At 35.9% G+C, this 25,862-nt stretch overlaps 1 protein-coding gene across 1 annotated transcript in view; it reads left to right on the forward strand.

Annotated features, from left to right (window-relative positions):
- Positions 1-21,487, forward strand: part of LOC129261907 (transient receptor potential cation channel subfamily M member 3-like) — a 37,444-nt gene extending 15,957 nt beyond the window's left edge. Inside the window, exons 3-4 of the mRNA XM_054899930.2 lie at positions 19,524-19,695; positions 20,782-21,487. Coding sequence (XP_054755905.2) covers positions 19,524-19,695; positions 20,782-21,024 — 415 coding nt within the window. The 3' untranslated portion in view covers positions 21,025-21,487. The remainder of the gene's footprint in view (positions 1-19,523; positions 19,696-20,781) is intronic.
- The last annotated feature ends 4,375 nt before the right edge of the window (positions 21,488-25,862 follow it).

The raw sequence follows: 25,862 nt of genomic DNA on the forward strand, positions 1-25,862 counted from the left end.
TTAAACATGGTTTACTATCAAAAGAAGAAAACAAAACTTAAGATAAAAATTGTGTGTGTGTGGGGGGGGGGGGGGAACCAAAGAAAAATGAGTTAACAATATTTCGTCCTTCAACAACACATGTTTTATATTAACATACAAATCAAGTCACAATTCTTTGACTCACTATTACCTGTTTCAACCAGAGAACAATAAATTCTGTCCACTGAATCTACTCTTCTCTGGCTGAAACAGGTAATAGTGAGTCAAAGAATTGTGACTGGTAATGTATTCTTTTATTTCAGCTTACAATCAATTTGATTCGCCTAACTTTCAAGATTCACTATTTCAGTCTTGATTCTCTTCAAGGCTATTAAACAAAAACAAAATAAGTTATGATTCCATCCTTGTAGACAGCATGACAGAAGTTGCTTGATGAGAAACTTTGGAGAACTGAAACAATATATTAAATTGTTCCAACTTTTAATTTGGCCAGACTCTCTGTCAATTGGATCTGCTTGTCGACGACACATGGTTGTTGGTTGGTTGTAGGATGTAAACCTATGCCAACTTACAGATGTAAGGGAATATAATGCCAGTAAAGAAGGTCATCTATCGTACACAGATCCACTTTAAATTTGGAGTGATGGGAGAATGGAAAATAAAAAAGTAAAGAATTCAAAGGTTGGGAACTTGGGAAAATGGGAACAGTAAAAAAATATCTACAAGGCAATCACAAGAAATTACGGTAATCAGTTGTAGATAGATTACACATACCACATGGTCCTTGAATAAAATATTGTATTTTTTTGTTGTTGTTGATTCTATTGATTTTTTTGGTATCTAGTGCCCAATACAATACAAAATATCTTAAGAAGCAATTACAAGAAATTATTCTGTCTAAAATCTTGTGTCTGTTATGACTAAGGGGGGGGGGGGGTTATTAAATGATTTTGGGGGAGGGTTATTCAATAATTGCAAAAATCAGTTTCATGTGAGATAAAATCAATGTTCAGCTGTTACGTGAAAACATGAGAAAATATTGTTTGTGAAATCACAAAAGATTGATTTGATTGCTTCTGGGTCATTATTGAGATTTACAAAGACTTTAAGAACTTGATATCATCTCATGAATGACAGAGTGGCATAATCTGTTTCATTTGTTGTTTCACTGGATTACATCTAGCTTTGCTGCCCCTCATCCATGGACTGAAGAAGTCCTCCCAATCTGTACAGCCTACAGGAAACCTATAGATACCTCAAAACTAATTGATTTTACCATTATCTTGATAGTTTCATTAAAATATAGGTCTATGAATTATTAAAGTTTTGAAAATAGTAAGAATATAGTAATTAACACCACAGTGCCATTCTATAACAAATAAGAACCAATATACTAATCAGAACCCTGAATGGGGGGAGGGGGGTAGGGGAATAATACTTTGAGATTATGGAATATTGGACCCCTCACACTGTACTTGAGATGGCTAGTTGTCTATGTATGAGGAGAACCCCCCCCCAAAAAAAATAAAGAAGATTTAAGAAATGTTTAAAATTTCTCCAAATAAACATATTTCAGCTGTCTTTAGTTGAGCTTGCGCTATTAATTTATGTGGTCCATACATTCTTTGGCCATTTGCATAGCTGTGCCCAATATCAGGTAAGCAACATAGGTTTGTGTACATTACAACATCCTTGATATAAGTAATAGATCGTTGAAGTAGCAAGTAATCATCTTCAGAATTTCAAGCGATTAGGGCAAATCTGTATTTGATCTATCGTTTCCCTGGTGAAAACATCAACAATGTGATTACTCATTATATCAAATAGAATTTGAAAGAATCCAAGAAGAAGGAAACAATATACACATCAGCTGACATGAATGAAACAGCTGTGTAATCTTTTATATCTTCCTTGGATTGGATTAGTGAATTGTTGATAAGTCTTGCTCTTTTCCTTCATTATCAATGCTCATTCTCTATCTTCACCCATTTGCAAAATCATTCATTTTTTCACCCTTTCTTTCAAATTCAGTATTTTACCTGGAATCTGTTACTATTTGTTCTAATAATTTTCTCTAGTTTTTCTTTTTTGATTTGCTTTATCTCATTTTCATTTGTGACAATCTTAGAATACAAATGTACATTCCAACTTTTTTCACTTTCCCTCATATTGATTGACTGTGTCTCTTGAATGTTTTTCCATATAATGATCCCTTGTTTCTTCACTTCTCTTGGCCTTTCCTGTTTCTGTGTCTGAATAGATTACCTCATGGGCAAGTTCTTACAGATGACCTTTCCTTTCATTCATTAGGTTAGGCAAATTTCAAAACAAGGTTTTACGCACAAGCATTTCTGATAAAGCAGGATGCAGAAATTACATAGACTAGGTGACTATAATAACACATCAATAAACAATTATATATTTTTTTCTATTTCTACTTTCAAAGTTGGTGCTTATCTCATTGAATATTGTACATATACCATTTGAGTTCAAATGACCTTCTTCTGATCATGCACAGAATGGAATTAATATCCGGGCCCCATTTCATAAAAAAGTTGCTAGGATAGCAAGTCTTGCTGGAATGTCAACTACCAAGACAACTGAAAATTCTACATCCTGATTGGCTCAATTTTTTGTCTGGCCTGTATATGGGCGTCAATCCAAACTTGAGCATGGGGGGGACACAATAGCAACATGCAAGCATGTCACTTTAAAAGGTATACTTTCCAGATCCATTACACTTTCGTCATACTCCACCGCTACGTGTACCGTAAGTCACAGGGTCGGATCCAGCCTTCGCCAATAGGGGGCCCCGGAATTTTTTTTCACCCACATTTTCCCCGATCGGCCGCTCGAAGTTAATTTTTGTTTGTTTCTTTGAAGGGGTAATATATTTATATATATAATATCATAAGCCTTATTTAAAAAGTGTGAGCTGTTTGTTTATTTTATGTATTTTGTTTTAAAATTCAAATATTTTGGGCAATGTGTATGATCCTAAACGAGATCTGTATCTAACTAAATAATTGCTGCGAGCGCGAAGCGCGAGCAGAAATTTTTAATATACGTTTTCATCTGATAAAAAAGGATCTGTTACCGGCAGCTTGTTAGCCATGAAGACGTTACATATTACAACTATGAATTAATGCGAAGCGCGAGCTGAAAATTTTTACCTGAAGAATGAAAAAGGTTAAGTATAATTATAACTAAATAATTAATGCGAGCGCGAAGCAGGAGCTGAAAAATTCGAGATTCAAACCTAAAAATTGGACACTCTATTCATATTTTGTAAATAATGAAAATGATTAGTAATTGGAAATCGGCTTCCTACATTAATAATGCGAGCGCAAAGCGCGAGCACAAACTGTTTTATTTATTTTTCATATACGCTTTGATCTGATCTGATAACGGCTGCGTGTTAGCCATGATGACGTTACATATTTTAACTAGCAAATAATGCGAGCGCGAAGCGCGAGCTGGAAATTTTGACATTTCTACCTCAAGAATGGAAATTCTAAGCACTTTTTGTAATCGTGAAAAGGATAAGTATATAACTAAACAATTGATGCGAGCGCGAGCGGAAAAATTCTGAACACTCTATTCATGATTTGTAAATCATGAAAATGAGTAATTGGAAATTTTCCTACATTAATAATGTGAGCGCAAAGCGCAAGCAGACAATTTTTTATATTGTGATCTGAAACTGGATAATGATTTAAATAGAGAACAAGCTGCGTATCTAAATAAACGCGTGTTTCAGATTTCGACCTAGAACATGTAGAATTAGGGTAAATTAAATACATTTCTTATCATGAAAATCAATAAAGCGAGCGCAAAGCGCGAGCTAAAAATATGTGATATTCCGCTCTGAAAAGGGTCAATTTAAGCTCTGTTTTTCAAGCACTTTGTGGGAAAATTGTGAGGTGGATATGGATCACAGTTAAAAAGAGCTGATAAGTTTCATTATTATTACTTTGAGTTTTGACATAGGGCCGGGACATTATGTCATCATATGAAAATGATGACTATCTTCCTATTTCTCTTCCTAAGCATGAGAGCGCGAAATCTCTTAATATTATGGCCTGAAAACTGGACATTTAAAGCATTTTATGAATAAGATGCATGAGTTGATATATTTTAACAATCAATGCGAGCGGAAATCGCGAGCCGAAATTTCTGATAAACTGCATGTGATCAAATGGGGATTTTAAGTAGTTTGTTTTAGAATTAATATTGAGATAAACATAACTCACCAATCAAAATGCGAGCATGCAGCGCTTCAAGCAGAAAATGTTAATATTCAGACCATAAACCAACATTTTTACAGAACACTTTTTAAAAATCAAATTTGCAAATCAAACAAAATAATGAAAGTTAAAATTTCGAGCTGAAATATGTTTTGTATATTGACTTCAAGATTTGATATTTAAGCTCCATATTGAGCAAGATATGTAAATCACCTAAAAGGTGATGCGAAGCGCGAGCAAAAATTTTATATCCCGGCATGAAAGATTTTTTATTATTACTTTCCAAGTCTTCCCCTTATCTTATTCACTCGTCTTCCTCCTTTTATGTTTCCCTTTCTTTTTTTCTCCTCTCTTTTCCCTTCTTCTTCTCTTGTTTTCTTTCTTTCCCTTTTTTTTCTTTTTTTTTGCTCCGCCAATAGGGGGGGCCCGGGCCCCCTGGATCCGCCTATGCTGTCATGCCGTGCATACCCACATGAAAAATAACCCACCACGCACGTGCGGGTTCCATGTGGGTGCTCGCATGTACCCCGGCGTCGTACGTACAGGAACGGCTCATAGACGGCTAGCTGCGCTGCTTTTGAATGCAAATTTACCCACCGTTAATTGCATCGAAAAGTTACATGACAGTTGTTTTTTTCTTTATGTTTTTTAGAGGGAATCAACTCTCATTTCCTTGAGAAGGTATGCACATATCCCCCCCCCCAGATGGTCACACTTCTTTTGTGACAAAAACATGGGGGGACATTTGATATTGTGTCCCCCCCTGAAAAATCATGGGGGGGACACGTCCCCCCGTCCCCCACCGATTGACGCCCATGCGCCTGTATAGCAGCAGGGAGGCCAAGGCATCACGTTTTGTATGATGATGGCAATATCAATATCTTTTAATTCTTAAAAAAAAAAAAAAGTTCTTGAAATGTCATATTTTCAAAGTGTAACTTTCTTTTTCGAATATTACTTTTTGACATAAATTTCAGGTCACAAAAATGAAGGTCAAATGTTAAGTCAAGAGATTGTATGGTGGCATCTACTTATAAACAAGTAGAGTGCCTCTGGCAGTCTCGCTTGCATTAATTATTAACCAAAAACACCATTCATATGATGATAAAATACTATGTTAATTGACCCTACATGTAAATGACATTAGACCTTGGTAATATGACGTGAAACTCGCACAGGATTTCTAGTGATACTTGGTTACTCTTATGTCCAAGTTTCATGAACTAGGTCCATGTGCTGTCGAAGTTATGATGACATTTAAAAACTTAAGATTTCAATGTTGATGACGGCGCTGCAGCTGGCGTCAGAAAAGCGGAGCCTATAGTCTCGCTCTGCTATGAAGGCGAGACAAAAACTTAAAGGTCAAGTCCACCCAAACAAAAACAACAACATTGAATGCTAAAATTAAGTCTCACACTAGGTAAGCTGTGCAGTCTATCAATAGACTACATTTTGTACTTGTCATGATGATACACTGTTTGACCTTACACAAGAAACCTGGCTTGAATATTTTCAAACCTTGCCCCCAAAATAGCTGAAATGTTAAAATACATGTGGTAATATAGTCTCAATATCTGTTTACGGTAGCCCAAGCGCTGAACTTACACAGTCAGAGGGCTGACAGAAGTAGCACAGGATGCTGTAATACAGAATGTGCTATCTTCAAAGCTACAATTCAATGTACATTTTCAGAATTTTCCCTCAGATTTCAATATATTTGCTATTCGGGGTAGGGAGAATTACCTGCAAGCCCGATATGTTTTACTCCAAGAGTTTTGTAGAGATGAGATCATAAGGTGCCTACAGACACTCTCCATCACCAAATTTTCAAAATACCTGATAATTATGTTGCGTCCTTTGACAAAAGGAAACAACTATGATTTTTTTTCTTGATATGTGATATTTTCAGGATGCTCTACATGATGCTATTAGAAGTGAAGTCACATGACCCTCAGTTTATGAAATATAGACATTTTAAAAACCATATATATATTTCTACATAAAACAATGACACATTCTTTTACCATGGACCTACTAATGCTTTTACTATTAAAGTTATTTCACAGAGTTGCTTCCTTTTGGCATGGCAGTATATTTTTGCCTTCATTACCCACCAAAAGCAGACTTTCAAAGTTTTATGCATCTCATATTATTTCACATGTTTTAAAACATACATGATTTAAGGTGTGTTCAATGTTGGTTTCCAAACTTAAACAGCATTTTGAATAATGATTGAAAATGCTATTACAAATCGCAGAAATAATGAGAAACAAAGGGTGTCATCAATGTCCTCCATTCCCGGTCATAAAAGTAAATGTCTTTTAAATCAGGATTCAGGGAAAAATTTAAATGTCAGAAAAGACACGTTTGGAAACGCGATCAGCTCAGATTTTACAACCTTCAGCATCGTGAATGCGACATTGGACATGATTAAGTTTTGAAATGTCTTTAAATTTTCTCTTGCCGTTGAAGCCTACACAAGCACATGTGCTAACGAAAGCAGGAAATTTTAATAAAAAAGATTGACATAAAAAGCAGTGCACTGCTGATCATGTTTGTGTTCACTGTTTTGTAAAAGCGTTTTCAATCATGATTCATGTTTTGATTTGAAAATCGACATTGAAGACACCCCAAGTAATGAATGATGATAGAAATTTATTTTTTGTGACCTATAAAGCTCCAAATTCTCTCTGTAGAATGCTCAGAGTATGAGCTTTAGAATTTTGAAATCACTAATGCTCAAAGTAGATCCTCCCAATGGCAATGTGACCAAGATCTCTGATCTGTCACTCATGTGCAACTTCCCATTAAATTTTCTGATTTGTCTAGTCTATCACAAGATCAGGGCACCATTTCATAAAAGGTTGATATGATAAAAATTCTTGCTGCGATGTCAACTACCATGACAACAGTGAAAACTCTGCTTCCTGATTGGCTCAAAAAGTTGACATTCCAGGAAGAATCCCTATCATTTTAAGTTTTTATGAAATGGGGCCAGAGTGTTCTTCTTTTTATGAGAGGACATGTAATATAGGTTTCACAACATCATATCATGATCATGGATGAATTTTTTCTATCATAAGAATGATCAGAGAGAAGTTTTGGAGAAAGTTTTCAGTGTCCAAAGGGGGAGTTCATACATCTTGTTCACATATGGGATGATCACCATAGCATTAATTAAAGGACAAGTACCCCAACAAAAAGTTGATTTGAATAAAAAGAGAAAAATCCAACAAGCATAACACTGAAAATTCATCAAAATCGGATGTAAAATAAGAAAGTTATGACATTTTAAAATTTCGCTTAATTTCACCAAACAGTTATATGCACATCCTGGTCGGTATGCAAAAGAGGAGACTGATGATGTCATCCACTCACTATTTCTTTTGTATTTTATTATATGAAATATGAAGTATTCCAATTTTCTCCACATTATCAAGTGAACAGTGATTAATTCCTCCCTGAACATGTGGAATTAGCATTGTTTAATACTATATGGTTCAATCAAATTGGTCCTTATGGTCAAATCTGTAAAAAATGAAATATTGCAAGGCGCGACAAACCCGCTTGCCCGCTTGCCCGGGGCAAGTGAAAATGACGTGCGGGCAAGCATTTCTCAAAGTCAATTGCCCGATCGGGCAAGTGGTTGTTTTGAAAATGAACAAGATATATTGACAGTAAAGTTTAATAATTTTTTGATAAATTGCAATTATCGGCCAATTATCTCTCATACAATGTCATACCAGTCAAAAAACAGTGGAAACATGTCAAATCAGCGCCAATTTACCGACAAAAGGCAACAATTTATCGCCAGCGGTCCCGTTCGATGGAGGCTGCCATCTTACTTTCTAAACTACAATGTGCGCATGCGCTACTAATCGACGAAGGAGCTAGCTGGGGAAACCCCTCTCTCGCCCTCTGAGCGCATGTACGGACGTACACGAGCGATCGCGATCGAGCCAGCCGAGTCTCGAGCTAGATCGCGCTGAATGCATGCAAGCTTTGGACTGACTCGGCCAGGACCAGACGTCCCATATTTTATTCATTTCTAAAACATTTTAGTTTTTTTTTAATTTTAGAAATATATAAAAGAAACACCAAATATCATTAGGATTTTTGTTATATGATTGGATTGTTTTTATTTGCTTGAAGTTTGAACTTTGAACTTTTTCCTCTTTCTTTCTTTTCTATCCTTCTATCTTTCCTTCTTGTCCTTTTTTGTTACATATCTATTTTTATTTCCTGATCCTTTCTCTCTCTCTCTCTCTGTTCATTTTCTTTCTTTCCTTCTTTCTCTTACTTGCCTTCTTTATTACATTTCCTTTTTTTATTTCCTTCATTCCTTTTCCCTTCCACTCGTTTTTATTTTCATTCTGGCCTCCATTCTGGCCTCCATTCTTTCCTCCCTCCCTTTCCTCCTTTCTTTCTTTCATTTTGTCCTTATTCTTTTCCCTTATACTTTCTTTCCCTTTCTTCCTTCCTTCCTGTTTTCTTCTTTCTTTCCAAGAATGAAGGCCAGAACAACTTGAACAAGAGTCAAGAAAAAGAAATGCCAAGGGCAGCGCCAGTAAATCAAGTTCAGCCAGGACAGAAAAGAATAATTAAGAGCAAAAGAATTTATGAAAAAATATTGGGCAAGCAGTTTTTTCTATCGGGCAAGCAAATTTTTTAATCACTTGCCCTGTCGGGCAAGTGATTAATTTTTTTTTTGTAGAGGCCTGTATTGTATAATTCAAACAATAAAAAACAAAAGACATAGTGAGTGATGGACATCATGGACTGACTCATTTGCATGTCACTGAGTTGTGCATATCACTGTTTTGTGAAACATAAGCGAAACTTTAAAATGCCATAACTTTCTTATTTTACATCTAATCTTGATGAAATTTTCAGTGTTATGCTAGTTTGAATTTTCTCTATTCATTCAAGTCAACATTTGCTGGGATGGACTTGACCTTTAATAGTCTCCTTGACATTCAGATGCTCATAAATTATTCTATTGTTTGTCCAATTTTACTCAGACTTTCATTTATCATATTTGATTATTATGCTTTCACACAAGCTTACCTTGTTTGAAGGGTTTCATTCTCCCTCAAGAAATATTAACATCCTCTTTTTCATTAACCCTAAAAGGCACGGGGGGGGGGGGGGAATGGAATGCGCCCCCTTGACTTTTTTCTCAATAAACCCTCTGCGCGAATTTTTTTTACTGTGCCGCTCGCTGACTTTTTACTTTCAAGTCTCGCGCAACTTTTGAGATCAAATTTGCGATGCCCGGGTACGTGGTTACAAAATGACGCAACAATATGTAGTGCGTACATAGGGCTGCTATAATGTGCGTTATAATCTGCTCTGCCTCGTTTTGGTTACATGGCATAAAGTCTTTTGTTGTATTGTGTGAGATCTGTCCTTTCACTATTATAGGTAATCTCCCTGCTATGTTTCCGAATTTAACTGTAAAGCCACACTCCATTTCATTTCCTGATATAGGAATATTTTATCAATTGTGAATTCTTAATGTTATTTGAAATGGAGCCAACAATCATCTCTTAAATCCCCCTTTTTGTCATGCTACGTAAGATGCATATCATTAATGCAATTATCATTTTAGAGTTCTCTTAGAGCTCCCTCTTTGTTAGATACCCCTTGGTCAAAACCTACCGTGCATGTTTTTATTCCATACAGTTTTTTTGGAGGCCATGGCCACCACGTTTTTCTAAAAAAGGTGAGCAGAGAGTGGCAAGAGTATGGAGGGAGGACGACAACACACATCACTCGCACGATCGTGAGCAGTTACGTGCTTCATACTTTGTGCACGTGGCGAGTTGTACATGCTTACAACTTACATGTACGATCTCTGTGCGATTGCCACATTTATCATTCGGAGGCTGTACTTATATGTGCTGCTCACGTAGGATGTCCTTGCTCACTTGCAAGTTGTAAGTGCGTGGAAGTGCGAAGAATGTTGGAAGTAGAGGGCATGCGCTTCACCCTTACTGGGGGTGAATCCAAAGCCGGCACACAGACCCCACTCAGTGAAAGTTCTTCATGCAGGAGAAGTAAAAGTGCTACGTCGTGTCCGCGTGTTCTCAAATCCGTACGGAGGCGGTACTCACCACGTTTGGATCCCTAAATGTTGCCCACATTTTTGCAAGTAGACAGCACGCACTTGCAAGTAAGGCTGGTTGGGACCAAGCCTTCCGGCACTCTTCCCTCTTTCATACATGTGGTTTAATACTCCCTCCCAAATTAAAGGGATATTCCTGGCTGAAAATGATTACTCTATATCTAATTGAAATAGAGTAAACAAACTAAACAGTCTTAAATATAACCTGCGCTTCATTTCAAATATTGAAATAAGAGATTCAAATTGCAAACAAAATTTTGCAAATTATCAAAGGATAGAATTTATACTTTAAATTGGTATAAATAATTGCTCTGGTTTCTTTCAAAGTGCAAAGTTGTGAGCCTCATAAAAACATCCGAAATATGAACGAAATTATCTCAAAATCGTGTTTTTGAGACCAGCCAAGGTTTATGCTGGTTTATAAAGTGGCTGACGATTTGTCTGATTCGACTTTTTTCGTATTATTTTTACCCTGGAGTACCCCTTTAATTGACACAATTGAAATCGCCTCCAATAATAAGATTCTGCATCATTTATCTTTATGATTCAGTGCATAAGTCTGCATATACTTTTTGTTTTTGTTTAATCTGAGATTTGGTAATCATCTCATTTACTGGTTTTATTGATGACACTTTTGTTCATATAATCCTGGTAATTAATCAGAAAATGGAGCGCTTAGAAACATCTGTATTAAGCACCTTATAAATGTTGTTATAATTATTATTATTTTATTAAGTGTAAATTTACTTTTTTCCTGCATCAGGCATTTTCCACCAGCTTTACATTTAGTATTATATAACCTGACTTGGTGCAGTCCTGAGAGAAGGTGGTTTCACTTTCAATCGCCTCGATCTCAAGAATCCCTCTGGAACTGATCGAACTTCGAGGTGGTCTGAAAACACCTAGAGAGAGAGAGGGGGAGAGAGGGAGAGGGAGAGAGAGGTGAGGGATAAAAAGAGAATAGAGAGGGGAAGGGGGCTTGTTGCCTTGTGATATGGATCATCTTGCCATGATTCATAGAAAACAAAAAAACATTGTCATAGCCAAGATAATAGCAAAGAAGATGATCGTGACTTTGCAAGTCCTTGGGATTTGACATAAAAGGTTATTGCCAATTTTTGATTTAATGAACAAAACAGCCATAGCCTAATGAAAAGTGGGTATATTTGTTGGATTAGGCATAATGTTGAATTTGTGCTTTTTGATCACTTTTGAACCAGGTTATAATTTAGGAGTTGCTTTGAGAAAAAGACAGAGATAAATCCTGTCAAATTAAGGTGTATTGTCCCGGTGACACAACATTTGCTCCTGTGACTATTGCTCCGGGCTTAATTTTGTCTAAGATTTAGCATGGACCATGGATGTAGGGTTAGGGTTGCAATAGGGTTTAATGTTAGGTTAAGGGTAAGGTTTAGTGTTAAACACAGGGTTAAAGTTGGTCATTCGATTAGTGTTTGGAATCTAAAGCAGAGCAATTGTCGCCGGAGCAAATGTCATGGAACCATTGTCCCAGATATAATTTGGTATATTCACCTCAAAAGATCCATCTGTTAACAGAATCTGATTTTGGTAACTTTATAGCAATCACTTATTTTTTACCATTGTCAATTAGCAAATGAATTTTTAATTCAAAGAGAATTCCTTACACAACTCTGGATATTATTGTAAGTCCAAACTCTGGATTATACGGTAAGTCGTATCTCTGGATTTCAATGTAAATCTTAAAAAAAAATTATAAAACGTTCTGAATCCCCAAATCTTTGGAAAAGATTGAAATTCGAATTTATTTTGGCTTGTCATTAATCATAGCTGATCTTGATTTATATTAAATCTCTAAAATTGTGGGATAGCCTTTATATAGGCCTGTATTTACTTGAAATAAATTGTGGAAGATAAACATTATCATCAAACATTCCAATATAAAAAAACCCGTAGAGTAGCCGTTTGATTTTTTTTGAACTGCCAATTCTTTGTGAAATTTAGAATATCTAAATCAATCATACCTAGTGCCCTTTAGCGATAATTTATGTTTTCCTTTAAAAGTTTAGTTATTATTTGGTGAAGATTTTATGAAATTCTGTAGGACTTACTTATCGGTGGATGGGTGACTAATTAAAATTACGTATTCATATAATCATCGCCATTTGGTTTGACGTCCCATATGGGCCTTTTCTTGCCGAAGCACTACTTACGAAAGTGACTGGTGCATATAATCTGGAGAGATTGAAGAGCGCCATCATATTCAACTACTACTACTTTAAAAGGTCTCTTTGAACATTGATCTTACAAATTTAGGAATTGGATATCAAGAATCCATAGACAGATTATATCCTTAAGTTTTCATCCCAGACCATGCTTAGGAATAGGTTTCATATCAAATAAAAAAAACACATTAGTTTTATAATTTATATTCTAGTTCCACCAAACATGTTTAGCTTTAAAAGACCCATCATTACTTTAAAATCAGGAAAGCAGCCCCCTTTCTGGCCCTTTTCGGGGGCATCTTTTTCCCCTGTGACTCTCGTGATATAATTGTGGTTTGTGTAATTGCATGATGAATCATAGTACCATTCGTTTCTAAATGTTTCTTCAAGTGGGAACCAGTCCAAAACCTGTCACTCTTTATCGATACAACATGTAGGTGTACAACATCGTGATGCCATCATTGCAAAGCTTCTAGAAACTACTATTCAGAAGGAAAATCTTTGTCAAATTTAGTTTCTAGAATTTGAGCATTTAAAGAAGTGTTAATATTTCAATGTATAAGACATATCTCCCTGATATAACTATTGTAATTGTGATGATGTAATAGCTGTGTATAGATATTTGAGAAAAGCAAGTTGCTGGATCAGGTTCTCAACTCACGTTTCCTTTCATGTGAAAAAAAATGTAGATGTTGGCTTTTTGTGATTGTTGTCGCACTTCATTGTTATACAAAACGAAAAAAAAGATTAAATTTTACCAGGGGACTTTTGTTTTATTACTGTCTATGACAAGGTGATGGTGTTTTACGTCATAAGGAAGTTCTTGTTTACCATACGTGTGCCATGCATACACGTAATGACACCGTGTGTGCAGCAGTCACGTGTATTCCCATTTTGTCCTGACCACGAGGAGGCTGGGTGAGGTTTAGTCATATGGCAGCAGTATATTCTGGTACGTCCTTTGTTCTTAAAGTAGTTGCAGTAAAGCACTGATCTGATGAGAAAGTCTGAAAACCAAGGTTAATTGTCACGATATCTTCACAGATACATAGTTCTGGTACATTACATTAACTGAACTTCGTGAAATCATGAAATCTAAAAAAAAATCTATATATCACATTGAAGATCAACACAGATAAGCACATTTGGGACAGTGAATGATTATTGCTTGGAAAAAGACCTGACATTGTGCTTGAATTTCATGATTGTTCTGCTAATTTCTCAGCAATTACACAATAATTCAGACACCTGGGTGATCATTTGATTGGATTCTGTAGAAACTCCCTTTAAAATCACTACTGGCATTATTTATCTTAAAGCCAACTACAGCCAGACTGCTCATAGGTTCTTGGATTCTTACCCGGGTGCAACATTTTGGTGTTCTGGCAACACCGACAAGAGTCAAAACACCAACCACAACACCAACACCAGCCACAGCGCCACTAAAGACTTGTTGTAATAACAAATAAGCATTTTCTATGACAAGTTCTCTCTCGGCTATTTGAATCGATAGATTTCAGTAGCTTAAAATTGTTATTGAAATTCGTTTTAATTATAGAAAACTTCATGAAAGGGGCCCCTTGTATTGGTATTGTCAGCAGAAAATATGACATATTTCTGGCAGTTGGTATTAGGAGCCATAATCAATGCCATCTTCTGAACCAAGTATTACAAGCTGGTTTTGACGATCGCTGTCTAATCCCCCATTCACCAGCACCAACCCCCAGGGATTGAGAAAATTATGATTTCAAGTTCACTGTTGGTGTCTGGGGAAATCACAAGCACATGAACAGAATGAAAATGTTAAAAAGTGATATTAGCTTTTACCCCACATATAAAAACACTTTTTGCAGATCATTTCTTTTGGCAGTCCAAAGACTTTGCAATAGACTACACCATAACATTAGGCAATTCAAAGCTTAAAGAAATTTTAGACTTAAAAAAAAGATTAAAAAATAATTACCCCAAATAAGCTAGGACGCTTAGCAATTGAAAGCTTTTAAACACAGTAGAAAAATATACCCACATATACTGCACTTTGCAAATTAGTATTATCATATAAAGTATGAACATGATTTGTTTTAATCTAAGATTTAAAACAAAGGCTTAACTGTGCACGCTTCTTTGCCTCATGTCCTATTAGTTTAGAGATACCAGTTTAGCCCTGACATTTACTATGAAACACAAATTCATGCTTTTTGTTATCTTGATTTCTAGAGCCTTACATTGTGTCTGACAGTCATGTCCACTATCACATTTAAACATTAAAAACAAAGAGATCTTTGATCTGATTTGGAAATGTGCTATTTCCTGAAGCTAAATCTACTTTTTCTGTTGAACAAGGGGGGAAAAAATGACCAACAGTAATCACAGGCTGTAATTGTAATGACCAAATTATATTTCACAAGACGCATTATTGATTATTATTTAAAGTTTGAAAGTACATGCTAAGTGTAATCATAACTTAAAGGGGAAGTTCACCCTGACTCCAAGGTTCTTTTGATGATAGGGCCAAGTAAAATACTGAAAGAAAAATATTGGGTTAGTTAAAATGTTATCGAAGAATAACAGAGTTCTGGATTTTTGTGACATCCCATGTAATCACCCCCTGTTTACACAGTTAATTCCATATTTCTATGAAATGCAATTTTTAATAGTTAATAGTATGTGTGTGATGTCATTGTGCCTGATTGTGTTTAATGTGGAGGTAAATTCGTTTTAATTTTTGAGAAACTTGGAAAAGCTCCCCCTGGCTTGTCTCAAAAGGTTGTGTCAATGCTCCACCCGTTCTCAGCACAAAACTTCAAGACAAGCGGGGGATGCGTGGGGGGGGGGGGGGCTTATCTCGCAGGGGTGCATTAGTGCACCACAACGCAACTGCTGTAGGGCACTTGGGTATTGAATCTCATGCTTTGTCTGCTATCCATATCGGCCATAGGCAGAAATCTTTTCCGGGGCTGTGTGGGAGGGGGGGAGATGGGGTAACACACGTAAAACTTGAAAGTGTGGGAGTAAAGCGACTGAGTTTGCCTTGGGGGCGCTTTTGCATTTCTAAAGTAAAATAATTTGTGAAAATCTTTAGTAAAAAGGAAGTTTTCCAAATTTGGGGGGGGGGGGTGGGAAACTGACCCCCTCCCTCCTCCCTGCACTGCATTCGGCCATGAAACCATAACTTCAAGATCTTCAAGATCTATTCCCCCCAAAAGGGTTTGGTTTTGGTGAGTATTAATAAAGATTACTTTTCGTGTCCTGTTACAGGAATCAACCAAGATTTATCATTGGAGGAAATATGAAAATATTTGATATTTTAAACTGAAATACATGTATAAGAGATAACATGAAAATATTTGATAAAACATGGGGGAAAGATACCCTGAATACAAGTTTATAAAGTCCAGAAATATTCTCTCATCATTTGACATTTTTTACACTCTTGGTGAACCATGCACGTCTTAACAGGGAAAAGCTAATTTTTTTCGGATTTTTTTTTTTTGGTTGAGCGTGTCTTTTGGGATGACCTTCCAATTTCCACTTTATGTCTAGATTGTTTCCCTTCTTAAGAGTTCATGTGGGACCATCTCTCCAAAGGTATACTCCTGAACACTGCTATAATACAATGTAGTGGTAGTATAGGATGTCTTAATTTCAAATAATTAACCACAAACGTTACACATGCTGGTGTGAATTGTCATGTGAGTATCTAGATCCCTGTGTGTCTGCTTTACTATCTCTAAAACTTTTCATCTCCAGCTGACAATACTACTATCCCATTCTTTAATACCTAAATTAATCTTTCATTGTGAGCCTCTTGCTTTGCTCTCATGTTTATCTCTTATGGATTGGATCCCTTCAGAATGCTCCATCCTATTTTCATCTGATAATTTTTTTTGTTTCTTATCTTTCATATTTCATTACGTATTTCTTTGTTTTACTCATTATTTTTATTTAGCATTGTAGATAATTTTATTCAGTTTGGATGTAATATTTGTTATTTCTTTTCACTTTTGCTTAAAGGCTAACTTTGAGTCCAGTTTTATATTTCTTTTCACTTTTCCTGAAAGGCTAACTTTCAGTCCAGTTTTATGTTTAGTATACATAACATGATTGAAGCAGACCTCAAACCAGGTCAAGAGATCATGATGTTTATAATTATAATTAATGACTTTAGTGATAATGATTCAAGATTTATTTGGTTATAATTGTGTAGGCTTATGCTTATGTTATTTTGTATTTTGTAACCCCATCTCTTAATTCACCGCAGTTTCATTAATCAACTCTCTGAGGGGGAAGTTTACCCTCAAGAAAAGTTTGTTGTGAAAATAACAGAAGAAAAAAAAGATTGGTTAAAGTATGAGGAAAATCCATCAAAGATTAAAGAGTTATTAGAATTTTCAGTTTTTGGTATGTAATATCATCTTCGAACCGCTGCCCCATACGTTATGTAATAAAAAATGCATAAATTTCATTTTTTGAATGGTTCATGATGATTATTTTTTCTTTCAGGAGCGGGCGTGAAATAATTTGTCTGTTGATACCGAAGGCATCACAAAAGTAATTTTTAATTTATTGAGAAAATAACATTTTATATTTATTACATGATATGGAGAAACTGCTTGCATACATTATGATTTCACAAATCAAAAAATAAAATTCTAGTAACTTTTTAAATCCAGGATGGATTTTCCTAAAATTCTTACCAATATTAAAAAAAAAAAAATTCTCCTTTTTTTCAGCACTTTTTATTGGTGCTACGTAAATATTGTCAATGATTATGATGATGAAAGATGTAATAATGATTATATTCAACACTCTTATCTTGTGGGCCCAAGTACCCAAAAGAGGGCTAAACAAATAGGGGTACAAAACAATGGACTAATAATAAAGCAGATTTTGTGTATAATGCTTACATGTTCAGTGAGAAGGTTCAGACAAATGCATGCTTTTGTAAAGGGTGCTAAATAGTAAATATATGCTAAATTTGTGTTAAATTAACGTAAAAATACACAAATTCTGCGTAGTCTATGGTTTTGCACCACCTCCTGGTTAAACCTCTTTTGTGAATTTGGGCCAATATAAGCTGTGGTTAAGATGAAGGAGTGCAGGAATTGGTCATTAATTAAGCTACTCTCTTTATATATACCCAGCCTCCACAACTAATCTAAGTGTTATTTCCTTTATCATGTAATGCTTAAATTATTTATTTCCTCTGATTTATCTACACGAACCTACTCCTTCTCTTTGTCTTGCCGTCTAGAGGTGTACTTGAGACTAAAGGATCCAAATGGTGTCTGTCTTTTATCTGTATCAATAGGTGGTTTCAGACCGCCTCGAAGTTCGCCAGTTCCAGGTATTCTCTGATCGGGAAATTTACCCCGATCAGAAAATACCAGGTATTTTGGCGGTCTGAAAGCAAACTACGCGTAATATCCCCGAAAGAAAATACCCGATAAATAGTAGGTACTTGGCGAAATTACGAGAACTTTCGCGGGGATTTTTCCAAGGTCGTGGGTATTTTGGCGGTCTGAAAGCAAATTACGGGAACTTTTAGCCCAGCGTGTCGTTGGGTGCGGCGCCGTGCATGGGTTGCTGCTGGGCTAGTGATTTTGAATTTCGCGCCTTGCTGCTTATCAGACCATACTGCGCATGCTCGTAACTTCAGGAACTTATCCCGAAGGGTATGTTTCAGGGCGGTGTGAATGCAGGAATAATTAATGGGTATTTTTCAGCCTAAAAAAGTTCTCGTAATTTAACGGGGATTCTTGTGATCGAGGCGGTTTGAAACCACCTATTCTTCCGTTCATCCATCCGCCATTCTCCCCTCTTCCCCCCCCCCCATCTCTTTTTTGAGGGGGGGGGGGAGGCCCTTTTAGCCCCCCATGGATCCCTGTCTGGTGTGAAGGACTTGAAATAAACATGTGTTTTGGAACAATTTAAGTAATATGCACCTGAACTAAATTCTGTATAATATTTTCTTTTGTATCATGACTATCTCAAGCATGGAATGTGTTGAAGATTTCCAGATGTAATCTATGTCTCTAACTGTTTGGTGTTAAATCATCAAACTTGTAAGACAGTCCTTAAAGGGCCTTTAAAAGTAGTTGAATATGATCTCTCCAGACTATTGGGCTAGTCACTTTCATAGGACTACATGTATGGCTCAGGAAAGCCCTTGCAACGTCAAACCATTTGCTGTCGATTAAATTAATTCACTTGACTATAATCAGGGATAGTTAATTGTTTTTAGAACATTCTGTGTATCTCTCCTCATATTTTGAACAAATAAAGTGTAATGAAAATTAAAAAAAAAAGAAATCACCAAGTGAGGGCACTAGAAACAATGTAACAATTTTAGTTTATAAAAAAATCTTCAGTGGCCACTACATTTGTGTGTAAAGATAGGAATGCTAGATGATACTCAAATATACAGATGATTGTCTCTTTTCATTATACATTTCTCCTGTCTACTTACCACAGCTTTAGAAAGGTTTTAAAAATAACTAAAAATGAAGAGTGAAAAGCATCCAGCTATGCATCATTTAGTGTGATTATCATTTTAGTTATGTGTGTATACACTTGAGTTAAGCAGGAAACATGGTTCAGGAAATGCCTGCTAGGTTGGGCAAGCTTTGAAAACAAGTTTGCAAAACTGGGATAAAGAATGTTAGAAAGGATTTCATCTATATTCTCTCTATCCTGTCTCCACTATTTATATCTCATTAATTAATTATAAAAAATTATTGTCATTACTGTCATTTTCCCCTGATTTGAAATGTTGTTATTCTAGCCACATTTGAAGAGCTATATGTAATTGTTGTATTTGTGAACTTGTGAATCTTTTACCTGTTTTTAAAATCCCATTTATAGTTTAATAAATGAATGAATCGAAAAAAAACAACGAAATTATAAATAAATGCATACCAATATAAAATTATTGGTCTTGCTCTTTTTCTTCCTCATTCTCAGATGTGGATGTGGCAGGAGTCTTGCTTTCCATCGTCAACTCACTCAGACGTCACACCTCAGATCCTCAGCAAACTCAAGTTTATGGAATTCAAAAAACCACACGGTTTCCTTGGCAACAGATGCCTATGGATTGCTGGAATTCCAGGGAGCTGGTCATGGCAACAAGGCAAAGGTAGAGATTGAATTTGCAAAAAAAGAAGAAAGATTACTAAGGAAGACGAGTCAATTTTTCAGTCCTGTCATTTTCCCTTGATTTAAATTTTGCTACCACCAGGCGCATTCAGAGAGGATATTTGAAGTAATAAAATGATGCATTATCTATAACAAAAAAGCAGTCCCTCAATTTTGTAACCAACATGCCCATTCTTTATTCATAATCCAAGTATACAGCGCTCTGGTAATTGTATTTCTCTTTGATGCAGCGCGAAAGTATGCAATTTGAATTCGGAATGAATTTCATGTATACGTTCAATAATTTGTCAGGGATGTTTCCAAGCTTGTGCGGAGTGACCTTTTAGGTTCTTGGTATGCCTTATTAACCTCATACATGAATGATATATTTTACATTGAGATGATATATACAACCATCCATGTACAGTCAACAGCTATCTTATTCAAAGTCTGCTTTTAAGCAATGGTAAAGGCTCAGTATTGTGAAGTATACTTGAGTGTCAATCAAAAATTGCAATATTACACTAGAATAGTAGTCATTGAATTCATTTTATCTATTGAATTTTAAATATATTTTTTCTGGCTGTTTGGATTTAAAATAAATATAATGCCCTCTCTCGCTACTGTTCTATTTTTATTTGATTGCTGCTTGAGAACTTACTTTTCATATTCAGTCCTTGGATATTAGAAATCTACTAGCAAAGACCAATTCCTGAAAATTTCAGCACATTCAATGCTTGTGAAGGTCTTTTTGTTAAACAAGACAAAATACACAGGTATTTTATTTTGATCGGCACCCAATCGATTGAAATATTTATGTAAAATCAGTAGATTTATCAAATAAAACATATTTTTAGATTATATCCTCACAACAACCATTTTGGGGCACTTGAATAGATATGACTAATATGACCAATGTCCATATTCCCTTGATAGTATTTATTTATTTTATTTTAAACTTTGAAGAAAGTGATAATTTTTTATTGAAAAGATTGGAAATTTGGAAATTTACAAATTTACGAGGAAATGGTAAACAAATAAGGGTAATTTTTAAATGAATGATTTGTTGATTTATTTTGACTGGCAGTACATCCGCCTTGCAGATGACACCAGTCCTGATCTTATCTTGCATCTATTGAAACGTCATTGGAATCTTGGTCTACCAAACCTGTTAATCTCAATGCGAGGAGGTCTTCAAGACTTTGCCATGCAACCCAAGCTCAAAAGGGTTCTTTGTAAGGGTCTAAGCAAGGCTGCTAGGACTACAGGGGCTTGGATTATGACTGGTGGCACCAACACAGGTAAATACATACTAACCATTTCTTCCTAAAGTGTTTAAAAGTCCCAGATGATTGTACTGAAGAAAAAAAAATACAGAAACAAATAACAGAATCATTCTGTAAACTGTTATCACAGGAAATTTTCAGCATTTTAACAGAATAGGTCTATTTAAAAAAAAAGTGAAAGTAATATGCTTTCACACTACAGAAAATTCCTTGAACCCCAGGAAATAGGTGGGGCTAAGGGGGGGGGGGGGGCCTTAGCCCCACCAATTTTCCAGGGTTAAGCTTAGCTCACTTCGGTTTCACACTACGTTTTACATTCATTTTTCGTTCATTATTTAAGCATGAGGAAAGAGTAAAGTAAAGATAGGAAATATACATGTGCAATACGCAGTTCTGAAATTTTCACTTGCAATAATTCTAACACAGATAGATCATGGTCTATGAAGGTAACCAAAGTACGGGGGCCATAGAATTTACAAAATGCTTGATCATAAGTATATTTGAGACAAAGAGAAATAAAAATAAACAAAACAAAGAGAAAACAAACAGCAAGTAATTGATACCAGGATGTGGAGCAAACAATATAAGTAGATTTGCTCAAGGATTTTTCCTAGGGTGGAGAGTACATGTAAGTACAAGCAAAGCAAGAATCTTTTAAGCCCTATTTGAATAGAGTTCATCTGTGTAGTGTTGGATTTATAGATAAATGAATGACTTATTTCATGAAAAATTCTGTAAAACCAAGGTTTATTGTCATTCTATCATTCTAAATCTAGGTCTCGTACATTCTCATAAACTGAACCTTGGGAAATCATGAAATCTAAGCTGAAAAAACGATCATAATGGAGATTGCCAACATAGATAAGCACATGTGGGACAGTGTGTTATTATAAATTGGAAAAAGACCCTACAAATTACAAGAATATTATCCTTATCTTGCTTATTTCTCAGCAAGTGGACAATTTCTTCCAGATTTTTTTTATTCATACATACAGACACTTGGGTGGTTATTCAATTGGATTCTGTATGAACTCGTTCTAAAATTGTTACTACATGTACAACAGGAATTTATCTTCAATCGAGGGATAAAAAACGGGTTAATATTTCTCAAGGAGTTAATAAAACAATGGCTAGTCTGCCTAACAGGCAACACTCTAATCCTACAGATAATGTCAAAAATCATATTTGATGCCACCTAAAAATTACTCTTTAGAAATGCACTCTTCAAAATCAGGAGACAAATATTCGTAGTAACCCAAATCTTACACTGTCAAGCTAGCCGACTGCCTGTATTTGTGTAGATATGACAATAATCTTATTACAAAATAGTTAGCCTTGATATGAATATGGCTCTCTCTCTCTCTCTTTGAAAAGTATTTCAAACAGTTTCTTCTTAAGTCTTTTTTTATCTTTTGTGCCTCCGCCCTCTGTAGATAGTTGCTATAGGCGTAATGTTTTTTTGGTTGTCTCAGTCCATCCATCTCGTTTACTTTCTCATGATAACTTAATAACTGTTTGACGTATCAAATTTTAACTTGGTCCAATGATGTGAATAGTTTTTTTTTTTTTTTTTTTTTTTGGGGGGGGGGGTCGTAAAGGCTAAAGGTCACAGATTTTTAAAATTGCTATATCTTGTTGTTGTGAATATTGAAGACCCATTTAAGGGATCAACTTCAATCTTGTTTCTTTTATCAATCCAGACAATTAGCTGATCATTTGGGGGTCAAAGGTTAGTCAAAGGTCTCAGAGGTCATTTCATATAGGAACATAATAAAAACATCTCATACATAAAGAAACATTTGAGGGTTTAACTTCAATCCCAGGTTTAACTTCAAACTGGGTTTACAGTGTATTCATATGGGAGTGACAGTGATCTGATTAAATTTGGGGGTCATTGAAGTTATAATTCAACGGTCTCAATGGTCATTATATACCTGAAAATATATCTTTCCACTAATAACCTCAAAACATTTGAGCAAACTTTGCTGATGTATGCATATGTGAATGAGGATAATCTGATTTATATTGATTCACAAAGTGAAATGTCTCAGAGGTCTCATTATTTGAAAATTTTAGAAAATAGGTGTGGATTTTAATTTTTTGTCTGTTTTTAGAGACAGGCATGAGTTTTGACTGTAGTAGGAAATCCATCTAACTGTGTGACTGTGATTTATATGAGCCTCTAAATTATCATCTACTCTACTCCTTTTTTCTCATGTTTTCTTTCCTTCACTTTTGTCGGTTCTAATTCTGAATTAGTATTCAAGAGCAAACTATCAACAGTGCCATTATTAGATTAGTTGATTAAATCTGTGGTGCCAATACCAAGCCAATGAAAACAAGTCCCTCTTGTCAATAAATTCATCCATTAAATATGAATTCTAAGGAAGTAAGGTCATGTCCCATGTGGGTAGAATAAGCTGTCTAATAAAGGATGGAGACAAACTTCATGTTCAGACTATTTATGGATGGAACAGAACTCCTTTAGAGAATATTTTCATTTAATTTTATGCCATATTAAAAAGCATAAAAATGAAACAATTACAAAATTAACGTATGACATGAAGCAAATGAGTAAATGATGTAGATTCCCCTTTAATCTGGTAGTCTAAGGGTGTGTTTATGCTTCCATTGCTAGGACAGAATCAGCGTTTTCAAACGTTTCAAAACACCGATCGTAAACGTGGTTCTGGGAGTGCTGTTTATTCTTAACCTTTGAGAGGCGAAATCACAAACTCCAGCTGGCTTCGCATCGTAATTTTTGTTGAGCAGGAAAGCGAGGTCAAATTGGGGGTGCCCTTTTTCGAAAGTTTTTTTTTCCGAGTGTTGTTATGGGGAATGTACGTCGACTGTTATTTAAACATCGAATAATTCCCGATTTTTTAGTCATTGCATGGAGCTACTTGACATAGCCATATAATAATGAGAAAAACTAATGAATGTTAAAGTATACATAATAAAATAATAAAACATGTTTGTTTATGCTACTGGGGCATCTGGCATGTCTCCTCATTATAACTCATGTTCCAGGTTTTTTTTTGTAAATCCCTCAACATTCATTGTGATGACAAATTGAAAGAGTAATACTAGTGATAGTACTTAAATCAATTATCACACATGCAAATGTAACAAGGGAGATGAGAGGTAATTCCGTGGAGGTAACATGCGACCATGGAGCAATGGCATTATGCGACCGTATTTGCCCGCGGATTTTCATCTCACCGGAAGCATGCACCAAATGACGTCATTGAAATACGTTTACGATCGTGGTTCTGTTCATACTTCTCCAGAAAGCCTGATTCTGGTCAAACGACATTTACAAACGCAACTTTTTGTGAGTTTACAATCGGCGTTTTGAAATGTCGTTTAAATGAAAGTAAGCATGGACGCAACCGTGTTTTGGACTAATCACGTATGGAAACGCTGATTCTGGCCTGAAAAATGGAAGCATAAATACGGCCTAATAGTGATGTACAAGAGGGTGAGATAAAGAGAGAGAGAAAGAGAAAGAGAGAGAGAGATGGGGGGGGGGGGGTTTGTATATTGGGAATAAAGAGAAGATCATCTCAGTGATGTCTATGGATAGACTAATAGAATAGAAGTGATTGACCCTCCCCCCCCCCCCCCCCCGAAAAAGAAAGAAGAGAGAGAGAGACCAATATTTACCAATAGGACTTGCGGTTGATGTATGACATACTGCCATAGAACTGTTGGACATATATATGTATAGTTTTCATTGGAAAATGTTTTAGCTAGGAGAGGAATTTTTGTCTCACCTGCATAGCAGAGTGAGACTATAGGCGCCGCTTTTCCGACGGCGACGGCGACGGCGGCGGCGGCGGCGGCGGCGTCAACACCAAATCTTAACCTGAGGTTAAGTTTTTGAAATGACAGCATAACTTAGAAAGTATATGGACCTAGTTCATGAAACTTGGCCATAAGGTTAATCAAGTATTACTGAACATCCTGCCTGAGTTTCATGTCACATGACCAAGGTCAAAGGTCATTTAGGGTCAATGAACTTAGACCATGTTGGGGGAATCAACATCAAAATCTTAACCTAAGGTTAAGTTTTTGAAATGTCATCATAACTTAGAAAATATATGGACCTAGTTCATGAAACTAATACATAAGGTTAATCAAGTATCACTGAACATCCTGCTTGAGTTTCACATCACATGACCAAGGTCAAAGGTCATTTAGGGTCAATGAACTTTGGCCGAATTGGGGGTATCTGTTGAATTACCATCATAACTTTGAAAGTTTATGGATCTGATTCATGAAACTTGGACATAATAGTAATAAAGTATTACTGAACATCCTGTGCAAGTTTCAGGTCACATGATCAAGGTCAAAGGTCATTTAGGGTCAATGAACTTTGGCCAAATTGGGGTATTTGTTGAATTACAGCCATAAATTTGAAAGTGTGTTGGTCTAGTTCATAAAACTTGGACATAATAGTAATCAAGTATCACTGAACATCCTGTGCGAGTTTCAGGTCACATGATCAAGGTCAAAGGTCATGTAAGGTCAAAGAACTTTGGCCACGTTGGGGGTATTTGTTGAATTGCCATCATATCTCTATAAGTGTATTGGTCTAGTTCATAAAACGTGGAAATAAGAGTAACCAAGTATCACTGAACATCTTGTGCGAGTTATAGTAGTTTTCAAAATCAGCACTGCTGCTATATTGAATCGCGTGATGCAGGTGAGACGGCCAGAGGCATTCCACTTGTTATTATTTATCAGGAGCTATTTTCATGGCCCCGCAGACAAAGTCCGGAGGGGGCATTAAGCGTTGCCCCTGTCCGTCCATCCATCCGTCCTCCCCCCCCACTTGGTTTCCGTGCAGTAACTCGGAAAATATTTTATGGATTTGAAA

Source organism: Lytechinus pictus, chromosome 5 (assembly GCF_037042905.1).
Source record: "Lytechinus pictus isolate F3 Inbred chromosome 5, Lp3.0, whole genome shotgun sequence".
Classification (NCBI taxonomy): domain Eukaryota; kingdom Metazoa; phylum Echinodermata; class Echinoidea; order Temnopleuroida; family Toxopneustidae; genus Lytechinus; species Lytechinus pictus.